At 37.5% G+C, this 15,508-nt stretch overlaps 1 protein-coding gene across 2 annotated transcripts in view; it reads left to right on the forward strand.

Moving 5' to 3' along the window:
• EIPR1 (EARP complex and GARP complex interacting protein 1) overlaps window positions 1-15,261 on the forward strand; it is a 71,632-nt gene extending 56,371 nt beyond the window's left edge. Inside the window, exons 7-10 of one of the 2 annotated variants that reach the window (XM_058801358.1) lie at window positions 1,469-1,636; window positions 2,861-3,028; window positions 3,118-3,141; window positions 13,039-15,261. In XM_058801358.1, the coding sequence (XP_058657341.1) occupies window positions 1,469-1,636; window positions 2,861-3,028; window positions 3,118-3,141; window positions 13,039-13,213 (535 nt within the window). In that variant the 3' untranslated portion in view covers window positions 13,214-15,261. The remainder of the gene's footprint in view (window positions 1-1,468; window positions 1,637-2,860; window positions 3,029-3,117; window positions 3,142-13,038) is intronic. The other variant, XM_058801359.1, reaches the window with a different exon arrangement.
• The last annotated feature ends 247 nt before the right edge of the window (window positions 15,262-15,508 follow it).

Consider the following 15,508-nt stretch of genomic DNA (forward strand, 5'->3'; position numbering starts at 1 on the left):
TGAGCCAATAGCTGGAGAAAATGTTCATGTGGTCTGGCATTAATCTTATAATGTAAGGGGGAAATTTAGTGTATGTATTATTGCTGCAGGTAGGGTGAAAAATGATGAAAAGAATATTCATATTTGGGGAGGAAAGATATCAAATGGTCAGAATAATAGTTAAGCTGGGATAAAGTCTTACATGGTGAATAGTCCTGAATATACAATGGACAGTAGTATTTTTAAGCCCTTACACACAGGTCTAAGCAATGCAAGAAAGAAGCGATAGGTGCAGTGAAGGAGGAAATATGTGTGTTACCACAGCAAGCATGCTTGAGACTTTTTTTGCCGTATACATATTCCAAAAAAATAAATGGAAGCTTGAATTCCACTCCTAGAATACTTGGTACAAAGGCTTACCTGAAGGATATCCTTAGCTTCTCAAACTCTAAGGAGAGTGTTGATGCTAAATCTCTTAGTAATTTCACTGGTGACGGCCGGAACTGTCAAGACAGGGCTTAGTGCAGGCCTGATATCTTTGAATCTCTCCTTCTGGAGCAATTTTACTTTGTATTTGTAGTTAGGTATTAACAGAGACTATCTGATAGTGACAGAAGACCATAAGTATATGTAGTTTTCACAAGAAGTAGGAATTTTTGCTCAATATGTTTACTGAAGAGAAACATTTTTCATTTAAAGAAAAACAAAAAGCTCATCAAGTGTTGAAAAGTTCCAGTGAAGACTGTAGGAGATGGTCAAGTCTAAGCAGAACTTTAGATGATATATTGGTGTCTTGGAGAAAACTGGTCATACAATTGTGGAAACAGGAAAAATCAGACAACCTCCAAGTTTAAGAGGCAAGGTAGGGACACAAACTGATGGCACATGATGTTTTGAATAGATATGCTAGGTTGTTAGCAGTAATACAGATGTTTTCTAAAGTGGTCCAGATGGATGAGGTTGTGTCTGGCTGAGTAGTTTAAGGGCCATGGGTAAATTAGTGATAAATGCAAGAGCTCAAGAAGGTAAATTCAATACAGAGCTGTAATAAAAAGTTGTCGTTGATATCTGTTCCAATCTTTGCATCTCAGCTTTTCCTACTGAAGTAGATGTCATAAACAGGGAATTACTATATATAACTACTTAGGGGTGAAGAAGTTCTTACCTGAAACTGTTGTGGTTTAGTAGCAGACATTTATAACAGTTGTTACAGAGCTGTGCTAGAATCATCTGGAACTACTATTTCCTTTTAACTCCAGATGATCCTAATGGAAACAAACATGGAAGGAACAAAATGTCAAAGCAAGCTGAGAAATCTGTACAAGTCACTGTTGTTAACAACTGGGAATTCCCTAACTCTGCAATAGGAATGGGAGCTCTAGGTCTGTGGGTGCTAAGGGGATTATGCAAGTTTCCAGGGAAACAGATTTCTGTAGGTGGAGTGCAGTCAGCTTTTATAGACCGTTTAATCTCTTTTAATGTTTTACAGGCAGATATATTGTATAGAAAATGCTCATGGACAGCTGGTACGAGACCTGGACTTCAATCCCAATAAACAGTACTACCTGGCTAGCTGTGGAGATGACTGCAAGGTGAAATTCTGGGACACGAGAAATGTCACTGAACCAGTGAAGACACTAGAGGAGCATTCCCACTGGTAGAACAAATTATCTGCATGCTGTTTTGTGGGTGGATGGCTTATATCATTTATTCAGCTAATTATGTTATCGTTTAGGAGCAATGCAAACTAACTATTTGTACTGTTGTTCATAATCATTTTTTTGCACAGAGGAAAAGTTTCAGCGTGTCAATGTTCCTTGTGTAATTGTAAATTAAGAGTTTAGACAACATTAGTCTAATTGGCAAGAAACTGTTGTTAGCATTGCTGGGAGATGGGCACGCCTTTGAGAAGCACAGCACAGAACTTGGCCCGTGGGGCCCAGCTGGGACACAGGTGTGCCTTCCCAAATGGAGCCTGATGTGCTGCACCTGATGTGCAGTAATAAAGCAGCTGCCATCCATCCTTCTGTTGTCACATGGTTGAAATATTCAATAATGCAGCTCAACTTTTTTATGTTCTTCACAGTCTTTAAGTCAGAATATGCAGTGAATAATTTTATTCTCTGAAATAACATTTAGAGCCAGTATCTACTGCACTGGCCTGTGGCTGGAGTAAGGAGAGACTCTTGCCTGATAATTTCAGTGCTTAAGAAAAGATGAATTATTCATATTTTATAAAATTTGGGTTAGAGTAATTCTTGCAAAATAGATCCAGTCCCTAAAGCTACTTCAAGGGAGATGAAGATGGGAATTAACAGAAGCATTTTTTATACTTTTTTTCTTCAGAATATTCAAAGAAAAAGAACAAGACAAGAACCATAAGACATTTGGTGTTAACTTGATATGTAAAATGTAAAAGTTGAAGAGAAATATAGTCCTACATTTGTTTTAGGATCTCTTTTAAACTTCGCTGTAAAAATGTTGCGAGTTTTTTGTTTAAAAGGCTATTTTTAATCCATATTTTGCTTTGGGGAAATTTTTATATTCAGGACTTAGGTACTTATCTGGCTTACTCAACAATGATTGGCATGTACCCTCAAGGAATAATATCATTGAATGGTGTGATTTGGTTTTGTTTTGGTTTTTTTTTATTTAATTGTTGAATTTTAAAGATGCCTCATAGGAAACAGGTGACATGGAAACTTAAAAGACTAATGAAGATGGCAAAAAAATGGTCTTTGGAATGAGGCATGTTACTTCTATGCATATTTAAAACATTGAAAAGATGAATTTTTAGTGCTGCTCTTAAAAAACTTGTTTAACATTGATGCGCTACCTACCATGAATAGTCTCTCATTCTGTCTGATTTTAACTTTTTTAGGGTCTGGAATGTCAGATACAATCATTCTCATGATCAGCTGATCCTTACAGGAAGCAGTGATAGCAGAGTTATCCTGTCTAATATGGTATCAATTTCTTCTGAACCATTTGGCCATATGGTAGATGATGATGAACTCAGTGACCAAGAGGACCAGCATCAAGAAGAGAAGTATGAAGTTTCCTGAGTTTTATGTAGATGCTTATAATTTGTAGTTTCATTGTAATGGTTTACATGCTATTTTTTTTTTTGCTGACTAGGATTTCTGTGTACAGGCCTTTCAGGTAAGTAGTTAGAATTCCCACTTTGTTCTTTATTCAGTCTTGGGTGGAATACACTCTTTAAATCTGATTGGCACGGTCGCTCTACATTCACTGGTAGGAAGGGAATGGTGATGCTGAGGATCAGTCCTAAAGTCCACTGGGTTGGTGAAAAGATTCACTTTAAGGGAGCTCTGGTTCAAGTCAAGCATGTAGAATAATCTGGGTTAAGTTGCAATTTGAAAATATGCTTTTGTATTTTTTGTGTATGTGTTAGGACCTTTGGGAAATGTTACCAGTCTAATGATGAGCTTCTGCATGGGCAGAAGAAATGAAGTATAAACCCTTTTTTTTTTTTTTAATTTTGCTCTTAATATCTCTCACTGCTCTGGAACCCAGTAACTCATCAGACCTAGATCAAGCAAACCAGAAGCTTGGTTTCAACACTCTTGGTAGAGAATAGTGCATGCTATTGGAAAATGTGGTAAACCCTTCCATTTGGTTTGTAGGAATCAAATATTTTTCTTGTGAATTTTGTATGGATGGGGTTTTAGTAAATTAACTGTATATATGTGTATATAGGAAGTTCTGTAGATTGAGGTTGAGCTGAGGCTTTCTTATTTTGTGACTAGCTTTCATGGTGATCTTCAGCAAACTCTTCCTTTACAAAGTGAATCACAGAACTGCAGAATGAATTAGATTAGAAAAGACCTCTGAGATCAGAGTCTAACCTATGACTGAACATCACTGTGTCAACTAGACCCTGGCAATGACTGCCACCCTCAGTCTTTCCTTGAATACCCCCAGCGATGGTGATTCCACCGCCTCTCTGGGCAGCCCATTCCAATTTCTAATCACCCTTTCTGTGAAGAAATTTCTCTAACTGTCCAACCTAACCCTCCCCTCATATAGCTTGAGGCTGTGTCCTCTCCTGTCGCTTGTTGCATGGGAGAAGAGACTGACCCCCAGCTGGCTACAGTATCCTGTTAGGCAGCTGTAGAGGGCAGTAAGGTCGCCCCTGAGCCTCCTGCAGACTAAGCAGCCCCAGCTCCCTCAACCCCTCCTCATATGACTTATTAGACCCTTCACCAGCTCCATTGCCCTCTTCTGCACAGCTCTGCTAAGCTGTCTGCAATGACACAGGTAGATTAACTCCCGAATGATCTTTTAAAAATAAAGAGTAGTCAGATGTGATAAGGAGATTACAAAAAAGGTCCCCTAGTTATTCAGCTGTGTTTGCTAGATGTTTCAGGTAAAATTCTTAAAGTTTAGGTTACTTCTCTAGTTGCATTTTTAAGGTTGCTCTTGAACCTTAATTTTATTAATATATATGTAGTTTTACTCCAAATAGTTTTGGTGTTTTGGCTTCATTTAAACTATGGACCTGGAAATGATTATATTTTAATACTAAGTAAGAAAGTTACTCCAAATATAGAAAAGGTTTATTTTAAATGTACCGCATTTCATTAGAAGATTTTTCTCCATGTATTGTAAGTGCCTGAAAAATCAAGGAGTATCAAATTAAATCCCTAAAAGTTTGCTCACATCGGCAGTATATACTTTCTAGAATGTAACTGAGTTACAGTGTTTTAAATATAAAATCAAAGAATGGTTTGTGTTGGAAGGGTTCTTAAAGATCACCAAGTTTCAACTCCCCTGCCATGGGCAGAGACGTCTTTTGGTTCCTTATCTTTGACTGGAGATTGCAATTTATTCTGTTCTGGATGGAAAACAAATAGCATTAGGGGAAATGAGAAAGAGACCGCATTTTTTTAATGTGGTGGGAATGCATTAAAAATATCACAAGTGTAAACAGCATTCTGACAGACATTGTACAGTAGATTATCTGTAATGCTGAACTTCTTTGGATTTTAGACTGTATAGGTTGCCTTATTAAAACATTGAGTCACTGCTCTAGAATATCAATTTTTTAATCCAAGATCATCCAGTGCAATACAACAAATACACTGCATCTTTTCCATGCTGTGGGATGGATGTAAACCACATCATGAATGACTTGTATAGTAATAATATGGAATCCTTGCCTGTTCCTGGAGGCTACAAGAGTATCAATTCTGCATTTGCTTTTTAAATATGTGCTTTTCAACTGCTCACCTGTTTTTTATAAAACCTGGGAAAGCACATTAGCTTTTGTAACCTTTGCTTGGTACTGTGAAAGTCTTGTTTTAGGCTCCCTCTTCTGCCCCCTTGTTATGAGTTGAGTCAGAAGGACGTTTGCAAGCTGCTGCAGGCTTGAACTGTTGCCAAATATATGTCTGTTTAGTTCTGAGTGCACAAATGAAGTAGGGCATAACAGCTGTTGGGAATACTTCTTGTTAGTCAACCACTAGTGCCAAATATTTCAGCTCTGATACCCTCCTAGAGACCTCTGTGAAGAGTCTGTTACACCATTCCATGGGTACTGTCTTTGGTAAAATACAGATTTTCGCTCTATGGTTTAATGAGGGAAGGGTGTGTTTGGTTTTTATTTTTGTGGTTTTTGTTTGTTTGTTTTTGTTTGTCTGTTTTGTTTGTTTGTTTCTTTTTGGTTAGGTATGTTCTAGACTTTTCAGAAAGTGTTATAGTCTTACAAGGTTTATTTATCCTGTTTTTGGAGGACATCTGATTTGTTGTTAAACAGCACACAAATAATGATAAATAGAATGTCTTTTTCAGGTGTATCTTGAAATACACCAGGAAGAGCCTGTATTTTTACAACTTGTGTCTTTAGCCCCCTCAGACTGAGTACCATATCTCTCTTGGAAAGTTAAAATATCAAGTGGAAAGAAAGAAAAAGACTCTTTCTGCATTTTATTTTCCTGAACAGAATCACTTGTGAAAATCCTCCTTGGAATGAATATAGAAATGATGAGTATGTGTCAGCTTTATTTTCAAAGGTTTATTGTTTTTTTCTACTTAGTAAAGTCCCCATATTTTGAAAACATTGCACAGTTAAAACTGCTTCTTGAGATCTTTAAGACTAGTTAATTCTTAATATCTTTTAGAGTAAATTTCCTTATTTTTACTTTATTTCTTGGTTGGAGACAAAAACAAATAGTATGTCACTTTACCCTTCCTTGTTCAACCATGTTGAGCTATGCATGAATCTGCCCACTCAATAATTCTTGCCAGATTTACTGCTGTAGATGCCTGGTTTCAAGGTTCCCAACTGAAAATAATTGTTTGGAGATAAATTTTTTCAAAAGAAAAGAATTCAGGTTCATTGCATAATGAGTAGACAAACGAAAACATAGTTTGAATTGTCTTACGAAGATTCTTCATAAGAATTTCTTCTTAGTGTGTTCTCCCTTCAGTGTTTGTCTGTTGACATCTTGGGCCTGTCTGCTCCCATCTTAGAGACCAGAACATGCTTGAATAAGCAATATAACTAGGACTGTTGCATGAAGATCTATCTCTTGCTGAAATCAAGTGACAACTGGTTCCTTTTAACTGCTGGTTTAGGTCAGACTCTAAGTCTGTCTTTTCCCTACTGTTTAACTGGTGCTGTTGTTTCTCTCATCAGTCAAAAAAGGTAAGAGCAGGCAGCTTCCCTGTGTCATGTCAAAGATTTTCCTAGCATGTATCTATCATGTGTCTCATAGTAGTCAGGAGAAAAAACAATAGAAATAGGAAAAGGAGATGTACTTCCCCTGGATATGTTGCTAGCCCCTGACTATTTGCAGTTCAGGGACATTTACTGCCTTCTGAATAATCTTTGGGGACTTCTGATTCTTCCATGTATGCTTCTACTTTGCTATCAGCCATATTCTTACCTGCTCTCACTAACTGTGTTTTTGTTTATTCTAAAACGTGCCAGCTGTGCTTGCATGGTTTTTGTGAAATTTGTCTAGGAGAAACATGCCAACTGTGTTTGTTTTCTTGCTCTGAATTAAGAAAGGCTTCAGTGCCCTCGGCATGGGAAGCACAAAGCCACTGTTGAAAATAGGTCGTCCAAGAAGAGGCTGGAGTTGTCCACAGAGATGAGCTATAGGCATGTGGCCAAAGGGCAGCTATGCCATATTCTGGTCAAGTCCCCAGTCTGGATTATTTAAAGCACAGTTCAAATATGGGGGGGAAAAAACCCCACAACTGAGAATGAAGTGCTGTACTAGTTCAGTTTCTAGCACCTTGATCCAAAGGTAGAAAAAAGTGTACAAAATAAATGAAAATAGAACAGATGAGGGTGAGTACAACTTGGGTTCATTTAGGTTTCATCCTCAAAACAAAGCTAATGGGCCTGGATAAGAACATGAGGAGTGATTTTCAATGCCTAAGTTTGAACAAAACTTTCAAAACATGGAATCATTCCACATCTATGGATGCAATTGCTTGTCAGGCTTCTCATTGACCTCCTTTAGTGGCTTTGTACTCTGTTGCTGCAAGAGCTTTCTCCCTGCAACACTGAGCTAGCTTGAGTCCTAAATCTCCTGAAGGTGACTGTCAGCTCCTTGTAAGATACTAGGAGAGCATTGGGAACTGTCTTCCTCCTAAGGGAGCTAGTGAGTGTCTTATATCCAAAATCCTGATGTTAGTGAGTGAGTCTAGATGTTACTGTATTAAATTATTCTGATAGTCATTTAAACTCTACATTGCTCTTTCTAACAATAAAAGAAAGCTACTAAGTTCTTGCAGTTTAGTGTGGCCATCTTTACTTGCCGATCAGGATTCCTTTTCTTCAGTTACTCCAATATGTGTGTTTGGCTTATAGGTTTAAATTATGCACTGTGTAGATCTCTGTTTGGTATGCTGGTGATACACAGCATGAGAAGAATATTTGGAGCAAGGTACATGCTGTATCTACAGCAGTGTTTTTATTCTTCAATACTTCTATAGCCAGAACTTTGTGACAAGGCTCAACTGGTAATGGAGGATGTACTCTTTAAGAGAAAAAACTTATTCTGCATCCATAAAAATGAAAATATTTATATAGTCAATAATTTATATAGTGAATTATTTATATAGTCAATTTTGAGTTTATATATCAGTCCTGGAAAGGAAGCCATCCTAAAACTTGAATTTTGCAGTTTAAGCTACCAGTTCCCTTAGTTTTCTATGGTATTTACAGGCTTTAAGATGTTTGCTGTTTTCACTGGCAGAACTGATTGCTAAGGTCAGGATGCTGCCTTCTCACTTATGTTACATTTTTTGATTATATGTTCTAAAATAATGATAATATTTGTTATCCTTTGAGGATTGTACCAGAAAATACAGTTTGAGTGTTTTTCCTGAAGGCTTATATTTCCATCTTTTTTTGTCATAGATGTTAGCCATAATGTCCTTAAATACAAACAGATCTAACACAAGCACTTCTTAATATTTTATATTTAATGCTGAGAGATGTAAAGGATTAGTTCTTCCTGTACAGAGTATCTCACTTGAGATCATGAAGTTTTTAATGAGATGTTATGTGTGGAAACATCTTCAGCTATTGGAATGGACCAGAGAGGAAATGGTGGTGGTCGCCCTCTCTGTAGAAAGAGACTTGCTTCAAAATTCTATCTAAAGAAGTTGGTGATATCCACTTTTCATGATAGAAATGGAGTTTAGAGATTTTTGAATAAATAATGTGGTTTCACAATATTACATATGAGCTGTGCAATCTAACGTAGCACCTTTGTATTCGCATCTGTGACTCCAGGAGAGAGATTTGTCAGCCTTGATCTTTTGAAAAGTATTTGCCAAACGTGCTGAGGCAGGCTTTCAGGATATTTTCACACAGCTGTCAGCAGTGTTAAATTTGATGCTATTTTGCTTTTGATATTAATGTCTTGGAGAAACCTGAAGTCATAGGATTATGCTATGGAATCAACCAAGAGACCAAATTAATTAAAACAGGTTAAATAGTTTCTCTTTTGGGGAATGCCAGGATTCAGGACTACTTTGTTGGGTGTATAAGAGGCTGAGCAAAACGTAGTGCAGCAGCACTTTTCAGTTCCAAGACTATTTTCTTTAAAAGCTTCTGGTTTTCCTGTAGTATTTCTTTAACGTTCATCAGCAAGTATACCTTCCTTAATTTACTTTTCATATTAGGACATCTATGAAACCTGTTACATAAAAATATGCTTTTCCTGTTTTCCTGGGGAAGCAGTACAGAAACATCGTTTTTGAATAAAAAAATTTATGATGTTTGGAATAGTATGAATGGCCAATTATTATCTATTAAAAATGTGTTCAAGAATAAATATACTTGAATTTAGGCTTTTTAAAAGGCAAGTAGTGTGTTGTCTAATCTTACCAGAAACAATTTTCTCTTGACGTCAAAAGGAAAGTGCATCCATGGGCTTAAACTAGAATCCAGTGCTATGCTTTTCAGGATTCATTTTTGGATGCTGCAGCATATGCTGCTGCTCTATTGATTCCTTTCCATTTCATAGTGATTTTTAGATTAAAGAGGATTTAATTTTGACTGTGATAAGGAATTAATGATTTTTGCTGACTGAAAACCATATTTTATTGAACGCTGTGGTGACAAAACAGAATTGCAAGCACTGCAAACTTAAGTGGTTGTTACCATGAGAAGTAATTGGAAATAACAGCTTTCTACATGAAAACAATTATCCAAGGCTGAACAAGCTTCTTTCTTGAATCTGTAACACAATTAACCTCAAGTTATCTAGTAAAATAAAAGCTTCTCTCCTTCCATAGAAGCTGGTTGGGGTCATGCTGTTTGAATAAGACTACAGAGAAAACACAGTCCATTTTCAGTTCTGTGTGGCACATGTCTGAAATTTATGCATGATGTAGGTAGAGACTGCACATCTCATACTACAATTTCTTGGGGGCAAAGGGAATGTGGTGCATTGTCAGTTGATGCAGTGCAAGAACATATAGAAGAAAAGGTATTTTAGTCTGGTCAGAATAAAATCTTTACAACAGATAGGAAAGTAAGAAACTAAAGAAGCATTTTAAGGGTCAGGAAGATCTGGGCAAGGAAGAAAATAGCTTACTAAGCTTGCCAGGTGTAACAAGGGATTACCAAGTACGCTATCAAATACAGTCACAGGATCACAGAATGAGCTGAGTTGGAAGGGACCCACAAGCCTCAGTGAGTCCAGCTGCTGGCCTTGCACAGCACCGTCTCTCAATCAGGGATCAGTAGGCCAAGCACCTACATCTGTGGCACACTGGACTAGCTATATAGTGTAGCTGTCCATGCTATACATAGCTGTTTTGTACACACATGCATGCTATGTATATTGCTACATACAGCTGTTTTTATAGCCTGCAGCTTTTAAGTAAAAACAGATACCTCTGTGTTCTGGCAACCATGTGAATTATACCTATATTAAAGTAGCATAAAAGAAAGTTTATTTCATATCCAGTTCTGCACAGCTATTCTTCTTGTTAATCTGAGATGATTCTTTAATAAATAAATATGTGTAAAATTTTATTTGGGGTGCATAAATAGTCGTGTGACTCAGGAACAGAACAATTCCAAATACCTAGATTAATATAGATACAAAAATAGTGTCTTCAGCCTATTCTTGGATTACAAAGAAAAGCAAACATAGCCAAAATGAGAGAAATCTGAGGTGTTTTCTCAAAAATCTCTTAGCATCAGGTAAGGTACTGCCTCTAAGAGATTCCTGTTGTGAGGAAAAAAACTCATCACAAGCAAGTCAGCTCCTTATATTGTGGTTTTTTTTTTTTTTTTTTTTTTTTTTAATGTTTTAGAACAGTCTTTCACATACATGAAATGAATTCTGATTTTTATTCCACTAGCAGAATCCTTCTGGGCTCATTACCCACTGCATAATTTAAAAGCTCATCTATTTTCATTCATTGTGATTGTAAAGGATGCTCATGGACAATTTCTTTTGGATCTTGTGTATTGTTCCTGAGACACATGTCAGTTTGAGATGATTTGTTTCCATCCTGATTGTCTTGTATAGTATCTAGCTCTTTTACACCAAGTGATCACTTCCATAAGGATTTTCTGATTCTCAATAACTGTTTCAAGGCTGTGCCATTGGCCTGAAGACCACATTGGAATAGTATGCTTTCTTTTTCTGGGAAGGCACAAAATTTACTTTTATACCAAAGAAGAAATTCAGTGTATAGACAATAATAAAACCCAGTTAGAAACTGTACTTATAAATGGAAATGCCAAACACAAATTCATCTACAGGCTTGTTTCCCGAACACTCATTCCCCTTATGACTCCTGTAAATTAATTTAGATGAGCTGTATTATTTAAATGAAACACTGAAACAACTGTGTGCATACAGAAAATAGTGTAATCTAGAAGCTTATTTGTCCTTGTTTATCCAGCCTTGGGTTAACTGAGATTCCTGGTTAGCTGAAAGTCGGTCGTGTCCCCTGACAGCCGTGTGCAGTGTGCATTACTCCCCTGCTCATCCAGAGAGACATCTGAAACCTTCAGAATAATGGAGTTGTGGGTAAGTGGGTGAGCACTGCACGAAGCACATTGCTGTCTGGGGACATGACCAACTTTCACTTAACCAGGCATGTCAGTTAGCAGGAAGTTAGAAAAACACATTGCAGGAGATGAAGTGTCTGTATGTGTTCTTTAGCTCTCTGCTGTTAGTAGGTTTGTATCAAAGTTCATATTCAGGAGAACTACAGAACAATTAACTGCAGTTAACCAGGGACTGGGTGTTGGTTGTGCTGTGAACTTTTTTGGTTAGTTGACCTTTAATGTAGCGCAAGTAAATGGTAAAAATCCTTGAAAATACATATCTGAAGCTATTCTACTGTATGAGTCTGCTTTTGGTTTCTTCATTAAACTCAATTGAATTTTAATTGCAGTGTTAGATTCTTAGCTGGCTAGGTGGGGCAGCAATACCCTGCAGAAGATCCTACTGTGCTCCATCCAGGCTTTATGATTGCAGAACTGCATGCTTTCAGAGAGCAGCAGGAAAGGGCACAGGCAGCCAATAATAACACTTCATTTCTGTAGTAGCAGCATCTGTTTAAATGATTGAGTGACATTCACAAGGCTCTTTGGCTTTGCTTTCCATGAGGAGGGTTGCAGCTGTACTGCAAGGCTGTTTCTAGGAGGCAGAGAGATGCCTCTGAAGGGCTGACTGATTCTTGTCAGACAGACAATTCTCTGTGGCTGAAAGGAGCTCTAAGGTCATCCCCCTACCCTGTAGCTACAGAATAATGTGCTGTAGCGGTGCTTTGAGAGGAGAGACTGGCCTTGGGAATGGAGGCAGGAGGGGCTGTGCTCAGTTAGCAGAGTACAGTCAATGACTCTTGAGTACTTGGTTTGGGCTTCAGAGAGTTTCCTAAATCTCCCGAACATTTACAATGTAGAAGGCAATCTGTGTCTCTCCTATGATGTAAGTGACCAGGAGCTTTACTGCTGCAGTGAGAGGGGGGTATACAATAGTGGATGAGAATCTGGTGCTGATATAACTCTAGCAATGGGAGATAAAAATCAGAGTGGTGGTTCCATCCCCTTCCATAATTCTGGAAAGCGTGGGATGTTTAGGGACTGCAGCTTCTTACCCATCTATGTATCTCAAAGACTGTGTATTATTTTAAGAATTCATTTAACAATGAAGGGGGAGAAGATGGGATGTAACACGATGAGAGAAAAGATGTTTGTGCGAAGTTGCGCATTTAGATCATGCTACGTAGCTTACCTTGCTTTAGAGTGAGAGAGAGATGCTTAGTGTAGGTTCTGAGAAACAGGAAATGCACTGAAATTTAGAGTAAGAGTTACTTTGTCCCTGTAAACGGGGTCTTTTGCACTGATTTGACTTTGCTGTCATGTAAAATATAAGTACATGCAGATATAAGGTATAAAATATCTACTTAGAATCTACTACTGCATTCTTATGCTTTAAATGGGACTTTATGTATCTTGATGTTAATGACACTTAACATGGCCTTTGAAATCAAGTGTGCCCACAAATCCTTACTAATTTTTTTTGTGTTTGTTTTCAATTTTAGGATTAAAGAGCCCCTTCAGGACAGTGTAATAGCTACCTATGAAGAACATGAAGATAGCGTATATGCAGTTGAATGGTCCTCAGCAGACCCATGGCTATTCGCATCTTTAAGTTATGATGGGAGACTGGTTATTAACAGGGTTCCAAGAGCCCTTAAATATCATATACTGTTATAATTTGAGTTTTTCTGGAGCTGTTAACTTGATGTACACAACTGGTAGGTATTGTTAAAGGGTTTTTTCAGGATCTGTTTTTTTAAGTATAAAAGTTACAATTTTGTTAGGAATATCTCTGCTAATGTGGACTTCTAATTTTGTCTTTTATATTTGCCTTGTGGAACTATGATGCATTTTCTGAAGGCTATGCTACCTAGATGATTGAGGGGTTAATCACTTTATGAACTCTAAAGTTTCTGGTGATAATGGGTACATTCCATACTATTGCTTTATTACATCAGATTTATGCAAATATAAGGAATTATAGAAATGTTATTATGCTGATACAAAACTGGAACACTGTAGGTTTCATGTAGCAGAAGTGATCTACTTGTTTTCAAAAATAATATTCTACATTTCTTGTACATGCAGCCTTCTGCTTTTAGCTAGGGCCATGTTCCACTAGTTGTTCTGGCTATAAATACAGTTGAAAGTGGTCTCAAAAGGCTTTCTTAATACCATCTAATATTTTAAACACTTTTTCTCCCACTTTTGCATGTCTTCAGAAGGAATGTTTTTTGTGAAAGTGAAACTTTCAAAATATAATTTTCATTTGAGCCTTTTGGTAGTAGCAACAAAGTAAAATCCTGCAAATTGTGAACTAATTCTCAGTTCTCAGATATGTATTATTCTGCAATTCTCAGATATCTATTGTTACTGGAAAAAATATTAGTCTTTGCCAAAATCTCTGATATACTCACATAATGTGTTATCCCATATTTATAGGTTAAGTTGTGCTTGAGGGACTCTGGAGCTATGCCACTGTTGACCTGAAAAATCTCTTTTAATATTTGTCTACTTAGACTTTCTTACCCTACTGAATCTGTGCCAATCTCCAGTATGCTGGCATAATGTAAAAGGCTTGCAGCTAAGCAAAAATATCCTTTGCTATATCCTACTTTTTGCAATAGGTGACCTAGACATTGGTTGCTATGTTGTTACAAATGCTGAGAACAGGCAGATGCTGCGCTGTAGGAGAATACGCAGGAAATTTCAAGCGTAGGTGGAAGGCATGGTGAAACATTCCTGTACATATTGACATCCTGTCTTCCCCTGGCAGAGCTTGCACTAAGATGAAGATTTGCTGCTTGCTCTTTGTGTACCCAGGCTAACTGTAATATTAATTATTCCCTGCTGCCTTTTCAACACTATTATTTTCCTTTAGCTTCAGAACTTGGGTATGTGTGACAGTGTTGGTTGTGGTAGCATTGTGTAAGACTCCTCTGAAGAAATGGCAATGAACATGTGATGGAAAGATCAATACCAACCTCTTGCAGTGATCCCTCCTGTCGCTATGGCAACTGTTGGTGTTAGTGGTGAGGGACGGCGTGCTGCTCACCTCTGCTTGTCCTTACCCACTCTTGGATCAAACTGTCCAAGTGTGATTTGTTGTGTCCGCACAGCTGCTTCAGTGAGATCACGATTGGAGAGCATGACTGACTGATATAGGCCAAAATATCCAGAAAAGAGGACAGTTGAATTCCATTTCTGGCTTTCTTAAGGAGCTTATTTGGAAAAATTCATAGGAGTGAAGTAATCCAATTAAATCATCTGTACTAGTGTTTCATTTGTGTTAATGATGTTACCTATCTGCTCCAGAATGAATGCTTCATTGGAAATTCTGATTATCTGGTTTTCTGCATTTATATTTTAAACTTGTGATATTTCAAATTATTTTAATCTGTAATTAGGCATGAGCTATTCACCTGTATACTGTAAGAAGAACTACATTTCCAAATCAATAGTACTTCAGTTGTCTGAATGTCAAAATCCTTGGCTGGACTGCTGCTTTTTATGTGGAGCTTTTCATCAGACACAAAATCTTGTTGGGTATCGTGTCTGTCCCGCCCGTGTGCCACCCTCCCCACCCACCCCTCTGGAAAAAAGGAAAAAACCTCTGCAGTATATCTTTGGTATACAGCAGAACTCCTTAAAGCTTTCTTCACATTAGCAATAAAGGTCTAATGAAACTTTGTCTGGCAGTGTATATGGGTGGCAGTGTGAAGGTAATGGGGAAATTGCCTGACATTGTGTGGGATTTGACTTGATTTTTAACATGTAATTAAATGCAGGATAGATTTCAGGCTAATTTCTATGTGGCTGTATTTCCTTTAATACTGTAAGCTTATATGAACTGGAAAGCTCTGTAAACAAATAATATCAAGAAATCTTTTGTTTTAGTCTTGTTAAATGTGTGTATCACTCAGTAGGAAAGAAGAGAGTAGACGAACACTGGAAGGGAGGGACTAGCGGGTC

This window comes from Ammospiza caudacuta, chromosome 3 (genome assembly GCF_027887145.1).
Source record: "Ammospiza caudacuta isolate bAmmCau1 chromosome 3, bAmmCau1.pri, whole genome shotgun sequence".
Lineage (NCBI taxonomy): Eukaryota > Metazoa > Chordata > Aves > Passeriformes > Passerellidae > Ammospiza > Ammospiza caudacuta.